This window comes from Coffea arabica, chromosome 11e (genome assembly GCF_036785885.1).
Source record: "Coffea arabica cultivar ET-39 chromosome 11e, Coffea Arabica ET-39 HiFi, whole genome shotgun sequence".
Classification (NCBI taxonomy): Eukaryota; Viridiplantae; Streptophyta; class Magnoliopsida; order Gentianales; family Rubiaceae; genus Coffea; species Coffea arabica.
This window is the reverse complement of record NC_092331.1, coordinates 61,251,150-61,260,343: the sequence shown is the minus strand read 5'-3', so window position 1 is coordinate 61,260,343 and position 9,194 is coordinate 61,251,150. Positions and strand designations below refer to the sequence as shown.

The window sequence follows — 9,194 nt, the reverse complement described above, 5'->3', positions numbered from 1 at the left end:
GCTGTAAGGGAAGTGCTGCGTCTTGAAGAAAACTCGAAACTAGATTATACAGCAAGATTTCTCGAGACAAACGGAAAGGAATTGATGCTTCATTTTTGCATATTTAGAACTTTCAAAAATGTTTATATTTTTTGAGCCTCCATCTGCAATTGAACCCTGTTACTGCTACGCGTCAGAATGGAAAGTGTATCAAGGGGACCATATTTAGCTTAATCCATCTCTTTTAACCATTTTTTTTTCTTTTTCTGGTATGCTTGGCGTGAAATATGCTCAACTTCTATTTGGTAAAGGAAGGAACACCAGAACCCAGTAGCATCTGCTAACATGCTATTGAGAAGAACACTATCCTACAATTTCCAGTGAGAAGTCAAACTAGTATACCAGGGCCGGCTACAAACTTGCAGCTACGAAAAGCATTTGCCATGACAAGTTCAATCATCAATGGAGACAGCTTCCCAAGTTGTAATATCTAACTGCTCTCTCTCTCTCTCTCTCTCTTGGGGGGGATTGGTGCGGGGTGTAGGAATCTTACTCCTCTTATTTGACCATGCTCAATAGATGAAATTGAAACTTCTAAAACTTAAACGACTCCATACAAAATAAAATCTTAATCCTTAATGCCACTCTTAAAGTTAAGGTAATCCGCTTCACTTTTTGCTACGCCGGAACTCCAAAAATTTACAGTTCTACAAACTTTGACATTGCTCTCAAGCTAGATGCACTTCATATGAACTTACTATGCTCGATTCTTAGAGTACTCCTATACTATGCTGACTTTTTCAAATGCAATGAACTTTTTTTTTCTTCATCTTCAATACAGCAGGTTCAGCAACATTTCCAAAATAATCACTCACAAAATCATTCATGGTGGTTAGTTCGACAAGATTTATGTGAACAAAGTTGAATGTTGACAATGCATATGCAGCTACATGGTTTTCTCTACATTGATGGAGAAAAGTCACCAGCATGCACATCCGCCTGTTTAATAAGCTAACAAAAACATCCCAAGAAGGCACAGGAAGCATCTGACTCTGACCAAGCACAACAACAAGAATTGCAGAAAGACAACAACTCACTAGAAACTACACTCAAACTTCTAACTATCTTGTTACACAAGCCCTAGTCTCAAGGGCCTCATTAACACTGATCACAATGCAACCGTAGGCTGCTTATCTAATACACAAGTTTCTTTTTTCACTCTTTAGTCTCTTGAGGCAAACTTCTCAAGTTTACACTTGTAAACTAGAGCAGTTAGATATGATCATCATTAACAACTCTCATAACCTATTAGCATCAATGCAAAACCAAGTTCTTCGGTAACTCAAATGACATCACTTCCAAATCGCTGTACAAAGCTGAACACAAAGGAAAAAACCGATGCATGCAGTAAGAGATGAACCCGGCTATAGAGCTCAACAAGTGAATACCACTACGAACAACTTATTCAACATGGAAAATGCTAAAGCATCAAGGATTCAGAGTAACTGCAATCAAACTTCCAGAAAAACAAAAAAAACAACATACACAGCCAATTGTTGAGAGAGAAGCAAAGTAGGCTTCATGGCTGATTCTAGTAAACAATTTAACAGAAAAGTCCTCAGTTTATGATCAATCTGCAATAGGTAAACTGGATGATCTGAAGCTGAACCAGGAAAAGGAAAGGTACAGCAGGGAATCAATTTGGCATTTAATCTGATGCCTCCAAAATCAAACTACTGAGGACATCAGAGAAGAGTATCACCCCTTTCTCTGTTCTGTCGCAACAGCTCCTCTCTCATCTTCTTGATCTCAGCTTCCTTTGCCATCCTCTCTTGCTGCATGAAGCAGACAACTTTTCAGAAAGAGAAATTTCAAAGAATAGCAAACTACAAAGTGATGCTAAAACAACCAGAAAATGCATGTTAATGATCAGTTTCCAAAACTCAACATTCCTAGAACTTAAGGAACCAGCACCATAACATTAACAAGCACAATTACTAGCAAGAATCCATCTGAATGGAGCTTTGAATCGTAATGTTCAGGGCCAAAACTTGTACCCAATTGAAAATTAATTCACAATAACACTAATAACCAACTTTTCACCATAATTCCAATATTTATCGACGAAATCCCAATTCTGGAGGTGCTCATTAGCTACAGCAAGCATTTTTTCCCCCAACATAAACCCAATTAGATAGATAACAACTTAAACACTAAGCCGCTAAAATCTCAAAAACTAGAGATAAAAAATATTCAAACGGTTCTCCAAAAACTTTGTGAATAATAGCAGATCGACTACGAAATGAGGATTCCGAGATCAAATGTACTGAAAAAAGTAGAAATATTTAAGGATTTCAAACTCACGATTCTTTCTTTCTTCAGCTATGAATGGGAAAACCGGGAGGTAGTAATACCCCAAAAGGAAGCAAGAAAACCCAGAAATTTACCATTGAAAAGTGAAAAAAATTGGAGATTAGCAAGCAAAATTAGTAATACCTTTTCGTCTTGGTGGAGGGCAATCCAGACGTGGACTTTGTCCATAGTTTGCCAGAAGATGAAGGCCCCGAATGCCATCCCGAAGAACGACGCTACTCTTACCATCTTCTTCTTACCCGAGATAATTAAGACTTCCAATTTTAGACTCTGCTGAATTTCTTCTGGAAATAGGGGATTTTCTTGACTCTTCAGCCCCCCAAATAAAAATGGTTTCAGGGTCCAGGTGAATTTCAGAGCCATGTATACTACCTTATGCTGAGCGTGGGCTGAGACACGACGTCGTTACAGGTGCCATTAACTAACCGAAGCAAAGTCACTAATTTACTCGGATCAAATATAAGGTTACAAAATTTGACAAAAAAAAAAAATAAATAAAAAAAGAAAAGAATGTCTCTTTTTTTTTTTCAGCAATTGAAAAAAATAAAAGAATATCTCGGCAGAACATAGCCTGAAATTCTATTACGGCAAAAGAAGCATAATGATGCAATTATGCAAGGTATGATTTACAAGTTCTTTTTATTGACTTTTTTTCCCCCTCCCCATAAGACACATTTTACATGTTTATATGAAACTTTTTCTCAGCGGAAGGATGAACAGTCGATTAAGCTGTTGCTGTTTTTTTTTTTTTTTTTTTTTTTTTATGGAGTATTGTGCTTTTGTATAGGTAAAGGTATTTGAAATTTGACTAGAAAATAAAATGAGCTTATAAGCTAATAATAACAAGGCAAGCCAACACATTATTTTAAGGATTGTCAAATCCACAAGTGGATTTTCTTGATCAGTAATAGGAGAACCAAGTCTAAAATCAGTCACTGTCAATCTATTAACTTCTTCAGAATAGGCTACGCCAAAATGCTTCCAATCATACCAGGAAATAACTAATCTTAGCATTTTCCCTGTAATTATACACCATTTTGTAATTCAAAAAAAAGAAAAGAAAAGGATAGTAATTCAAGAGTCGCACGAAATAAAAGAAGGTCACATTTCAGAAATTATAGCCTCTTTCAAAGGAGGACAAAGAACTACGAGAATAGAATATGTTAGTATGATACGTTCCCAACATTCCCAACACTCATATAAAACAAAGAAAAGATGAAAGCCGGACTCAATTGTTGGAGGCTTGGAGCTATTCAAACCAACATATTACAATGTTGCCGGCCATCTAATCTCATCTAGTGTTGCTTTAATACTAGTAGTATTTAACATGAGGATCGAAGCAAATGATGCTGACTCCACCAACGGGCTCTAATTTTGGTGTGCGACAAATGTATATCAAGAATCCAAGTCCTCATTAGCAGGTAAATACAGCATTCCGTCAGCCTTTCGCTGTGTATGTGCATGCTTCTAGTGAAATGGGAAGCAAAGGAGGAGGTGGTGGTGGCCTTTTCCGGTATGCTGATCGCCTGGACAGGTTACTTATGTTCTTTGGTGCACTTGGAAGCATAGGAGATGGGATAATGACTCCACTTGTCTTGTGGGTTCTTAGCGGGCTGATCAATGAGTATGGAGGTGGTGATGTTTCCTTCTCCAATAAAGTCGTGGACAAGGTATCCATCTTTTCTAAATGTTGGTAAATTTACATGGCTTATTGGGAAAAATCTCAGTATAACATGGTTGTTCAATAATAATCCGGATCATTACTTCAACAACAACTTTTCTACTATTACATAAAGTCAAACTAGTAGCTGAGTGACTATGTGATGTACAGTTTTCGCTCAGGCTGCTCTACGTTGGTATTGGAGTTGGAATTGCAGCTTTTATTGGTACGTCATACAATTGCCTAAAGATCTCTTTCACATGTATGGGAGGGCAGGGTTTGGCTGCTTTTCAGATTGCTGTTTCTCTTTTGAAATAAACTTAAAAAGGCGTAATGTCAAATTTCTCATGATGTTCTTCGTGCACTGAGAAAATCAGAGAATATTAATAGCTTTCAACTCAATGATCTACGAGACATAAACCTTTACTGGTAAAGGAGTTTAGTGGAGTTTGTAACTTCAGTAGTCAGTACTGGTAGTTGTAATAGTTTTTTTTTTTTTATTGTCATTGACTTGCCCTTGGCTTCCATTTTACAGAAGGTTTTTGTTGGACAAGAACTGCAGAGAGACAGACATCTACAATTCGCACAGAATTCTTGAAATCAGTCCTCAGGCAAGAAGTTGGTTTCTTTGACAACCAAGATGCTTCATCCACCACCTTTCAGGTTATCTCATCCATATCTACTGATGCCCTCTCAATACAAGATGTCATCGCTGAAAAGGTGCGTTTCAACTTTAAAATACTTCTCAGTTCCAACAAGTCACAGTTTGTTTTCTGATTAACTCCAGGCTTTCTGATTCATATGTTACTCACCTGATCAACAATACTAATGAAATCCTTTTTCCCCCTATTCTGCTGCAGATACCAAACTGCTTGGCTCGCTTTTCAGAGTTCATAGCTGGCTCCTTAATTGGCTTCCTTCTTTCATGGCGACTCACACTGGCTTCTATCCCGTTTGTTATTGGATTTGTCCTTCCATCTGTGGAATTTGGGAAGGTACTTATGGACCTCCAGATGAAAATCAAGGATGCTTATGCGATTGCAGGTAATATTGCAGAACAGGCAATGTCATCCATCCGAACTGTTTATTCCTATGTGGGGGAACACCATACACTTGATGGGTTCAGGCAAGCGCTTCAGGAAAGTGTGAAGCTCGGAATCAAGCTAGGTATCATCAAGGGTTTGATGATAGGAAGCATCGGAACAATGTTTGCTTCATGGTCATTTCTTGCATGGGTAGGGAGTATTCTTGTTATCAACAAAGGAGAAAGCGGTCCGCGTGTTTTCATGGCAATTTGCTGTGTTACCCTCGCTGGCCTGTAAGTCCTATTCCCATACAATATTATTTCATTTCATCTATCGTGTAAAGAAACCAAAACTGAGCATTTGTAAAACCTTTCATCAACTATGTAGTGGTTTTCTTTGGTAACAAAGGTATTTCTTTTTTATGATGTTCTCCAACAAAACTTGAGAAAGGCACGTAGATAAGAATGCAAATAAACATTTGTAAGGGCACTTTTTAAGGGAATTAGAAGTGTGAAATGCAAAACTAACTAACTAAAGGGGTACTTATATTCTATGCTACTAGTTTTACATATGTAACGGAGTCCACCTCGTGGTTCCAGCGGCTGTATGGGTGCTCTTCCTAATCTATCATTCATCTCAGAAGGAACTGCGGCAGCTGCACGAATTTTCAATATGATTGACCGTATTCCTGAGATAGACACTCAAAATGTTAGAGGCAAAGTTGTCGCTTATGTAAAAGGACATATTGAGTTTAAAGAGGTTGATTTTCGATATCCATCTAGGCCAAACACCCCTGTTCTTCAGGGATTAAGCTTCAAAGTAAAGGCAGGCAAAACAGTTGGCCTTGTAGGAGGCAGTGGTTCTGGAAAATCCACAATCATATCTTTGCTTGAAAGATTTTATGACCCAATCAAAGGAGATATTTTACTTGATGGATACAAAATAAAGAGACTTCAGCTAAATTGGTTGAGATCTCAGATAGGATTAGTGAATCAGGAGCCAATTCTGTTTGCAACATCAATTAAAGAAAACATCCTGTTTGGAAAGGAGGGAGCTGCAATGGAAATGGTGATAAATGCTTCTAAGGCAGCAAATGCTCATGACTTCATTTCCAAATTGCCAAATGGATATGAAACTCAAGTAAGCCATATTCTCGTACTTCTTATTAATACCTCTTGTTAGTTTTTGGTTAAGAGCTCTAGTTGGGGATGACTTTTCAGGTTGGGCAGTCTGGGGTCCAGCTTTCTGGAGGGCAAAAGCAAAGAATCGCTATTGCAAGGGCTTTACTGAAAGATCCGAAAATCCTGTTGCTTGATGAAGCAACCAGTGCTTTAGATGCAGAGTCTGAAAGAATAGTTCAGGAGGCCCTTGACGAAGCTTCATTAGGAAGGACAACAATCATTATTGCTCATCGACTTGCCACAATTCGTAAAGCTGATAAGATAGTGGTTCTCCAATCAGGCAGAGTTGTTGAATCAGGTTCACATGAAGAACTAATGCAAAATGACCACGAAGAAGGTGGGGTTTACTTCAAAATGGTGCAAATGCAGCAGTCAATAAAATCAGATGAAAATATCAGCAGCCCTTATCGTGCAACAGAGAGATGGAACAATAGAAGAGCTACTTATGCCTTGACTCCCAAATCTCCTTACACTGCAGGATCAAGCTGGCAAAACAGCCCCGCTTCTCCTTTCAGTCCAGCATTACCAATGAGTCCGACGCCCTCAATTCAAATGTACTCCTACAATGCAAGTGATAATGAGGGTGGTGATTATCCTGCTTATCCTAGTCCTCTGCAGTGGCGATTGTTTAAACTGAATACTCCAGAGTGGAAAAGAGCTTTGCTTGGCTGCATAGGAGCTGCAGGATTTGGTGCAGTTCATCCTATTCATGCCTATTGCTTGGGGTCAATTGTTTCAGTGTACTTTCTGGACGACAGGTCAAGATTAAAGTCGGAGACCAGATTTTACTGCATCATATTTCTGATCCTTGGCATTGTCACTTTCTTCGCGAATTTACTTCAACATTATAATTTTGCAATTATGGGAGAACGCGTAATAAAAAGGGTGCGAGAGGAAATCCTCCGAGCTGTGCTTACATTTGAAATTGGTTGGTTTGATCAAGATGAGAACACTAGTGCAGCAATTTGTGCACGGCTAGCCACTGAGGCCAACATGGTTAGATCCCTTGTTGGGGATCGGATAGCATTACTGGTTCAGGTTTTTGCAGGTGCTTCACTTGCCTTTGCCCTTGGATTGATCCTCACTTGGAGAGTTGCATTAGTGATGATAGCAATGCAGCCTTTAATTATTGCAAGCTTCTATTCAAGGAGTGTTTTGATGAAAAATACGTCTGAAAGTGGTCAGAAAGCACAAAATGAAGGAAGCCAACTTGCGAGTGAGGCTGTGGTCAACCACAAGACCATCACAGCCTTCTCTTCTCAAGATAGAATTCTGAGCCTATTTATAGCCACACTAAAAGGCCCCAGAAAAGAGAGCATTAAACAATCTTGGGTTTCTGCTGTAGCCTTATTCATCTCCCAATTTTTATCTGTAGCTACCATGGCCATGACATATTGGTATGGAGGCAGGCTTATGAACCAAGGCTTGGTCACCTCAAAGCATCTATTTCAAGCATTCTTCATCTTAATGAGCACAGGTAAGAGTATTGCAGATGCCGGAAGCATGACTGCAGATATAGCAAGGGGTGGCAATGCAATCAGACGTGTCTTTGCAATTTTAGACAGAAAAAGTGAGATTGAGCCAGAAGATCCTCAAGGGGTCAAGGCCGGAGGAACACTGAATGCCAAAATAGAGCTAAAACATGTTTCCTTCTCCTACCCATCCAGACCTGAGCAAATGATTTTTCAAAACCTGAGCCTCAAAATTGAACCTGGAAAGACAGTGGCACTAGTTGGACAAAGTGGTACAGGCAAATCCACGATCATTGGGCTAATAGAAAGATTCTATGATCCAATAAAAGGATCGGTGCTAATAGATGATCGTGATATCAAAACTTATCACTTAAGAAGCCTGAGATCACACATTGCACTAGTGAGTCAGGAACCCACCTTATTTGCTGCAACCATCCGCGAAAACATTGTTTATGGCAAGGAGGATGCAACGGAAGCTGAGATCAGGAGAGCTGCAATGCTGGCTAATGCTGATGAATTTGTCAGGTACTAAAGAACTCACCCCACTATTTATAAAGGTGGAAATTAGTAATTAAAACATCTTCAACAGCGATTCATTGAATGAAAGACTTTTTTCGCAATGCAGCTCTATGAAAGATGGGTACGAGACATACTGTGGAGAAAGAGGGGTTCAGCTATCGGGAGGACAAAAGCAGAGGATAGCACTGGCTCGAGCAATTCTGAAAAATCCAGCAATCCTGCTCCTGGATGAGGCAACCAGTGCGCTGGACAGTGTGTCAGAGAATTTAGTCCAAGAAGCATTGGAGAAAATGATGGTTGGTAGAACCTGTGTAATCGTAGCCCATCGGCTATCCACAATACAGAAGTCAGATTTCATAGCTGTGTTAAAGAATGGAGAAGTGGTGGAGCAAGGATCACATTTTGATTTACTTGCTGTTGGACACCGGGGGGCTTATCATTCCCTGATGAAGTTACAACATGGCCAATCTCCTTACAGGCAGTGATCCTGGAGAAGGTCATGCGCAAGAGCTGCTACTGTCTCGGAATTTACATTAATATCGTCCAAGATTTTCTCTTGGAGTTAAAGTTACTACTATGTTTCAAAACAAAACATCTCAGACAGTACCAATGTTATGTACTACTAAAATAAATCTAAATCCGCTCAAGTAAATTTCTAGTATCATCAGATCATCAAGACAGGTGCAAATGTTTTACCCGGAGGCCATCTTGTGGTTATGAAATACTACTACTGCTGCTGCTTACTTTTTTTTCACCGTTACCACTTGCAAACTTTCGTGTTGGTCATTATCCAGCCATCAAGCAGGGCCGCCACACTAGAGTGGAGAGTGTAGGCCTTTTACACTGATTGTTGTTAGTATTTATTTTAATCTGGGTTCTCAAACGAATTCTCAGAAAGCCAAAAAAGAACAAAAAACAAAAAGATTATTTTTTCTTTTTAATTCAAGGCTAATATTAAACAACAGCCACCCAAAAAAAAAAAAAA

The 9,194-nt window shown here is 39.2% G+C and overlaps 2 protein-coding genes across 2 annotated transcripts; one reads left to right on the top strand and one right to left on the bottom strand.

Annotated features, from left to right (window-relative positions):
• Nucleotides 1-1,408: 1,408 nt before the first annotated feature.
• On the bottom strand, nt 1,409-2,703 carry LOC113717808 (uncharacterized). Its single transcript, XM_027242620.2, has 2 exons — nt 2,476-2,703; nt 1,409-1,814 (listed from the first exon to the last, which is right to left on the bottom strand). Exons 1-2 carry the CDS (start codon nt 2,578-2,580, stop codon nt 1,725-1,727), a joined length of 195 nt encoding a protein of 64 aa, XP_027098421.2. The 5' UTR covers nt 2,581-2,703; the 3' UTR covers nt 1,409-1,724.
• A 358-nt stretch (nt 2,704-3,061) lies between these two features.
• On the top strand, nt 3,062-8,963 carry LOC113718649 (putative multidrug resistance protein). Its single transcript, XM_027243538.2, has 7 exons — nt 3,062-4,022; nt 4,184-4,238; nt 4,548-4,732; nt 4,873-5,330; nt 5,637-6,177; nt 6,258-8,215; nt 8,316-8,963. The coding sequence occupies exons 1-7, from the start codon at nt 3,828-3,830 to the stop codon at nt 8,692-8,694; spliced, it is 3,771 nt and encodes a 1,256-aa protein (XP_027099339.2). The 5' UTR covers nt 3,062-3,827; the 3' UTR covers nt 8,695-8,963.
• The last annotated feature ends 231 nt before the right edge of the window (nt 8,964-9,194 follow it).

Bases quoted from the DNA above. Each gene is read 5' to 3' on its own strand.
- LOC113717808 (XM_027242620.2), bottom strand. From the start codon at position 2,580: ATGGTAAGAGTAGCGTCGTTCTTCGGGATGGCATTCGGGGCCTTCATC. The intron at 1,815-2,475 runs GTATTACTAATT...TGCTTCATGCAG, and splicing joins CCCTCCACCAAGACGAAAAG to CAAGAGAGGATGGCAAAGGA.
- LOC113718649 (XM_027243538.2), top strand. From the start codon at position 3,828: ATGGGAAGCAAAGGAGGAGGTGGTGGTGGCCTTTTCCGGTATGCTGAT. The intron at 4,239-4,547 runs GTACGTCATACA...TCCATTTTACAG, and splicing joins TGGAATTGCAGCTTTTATTG to AAGGTTTTTGTTGGACAAGA. The intron at 6,178-6,257 runs GTAAGCCATATT...ATGACTTTTCAG, and splicing joins CAAATGGATATGAAACTCAA to GTTGGGCAGTCTGGGGTCCA.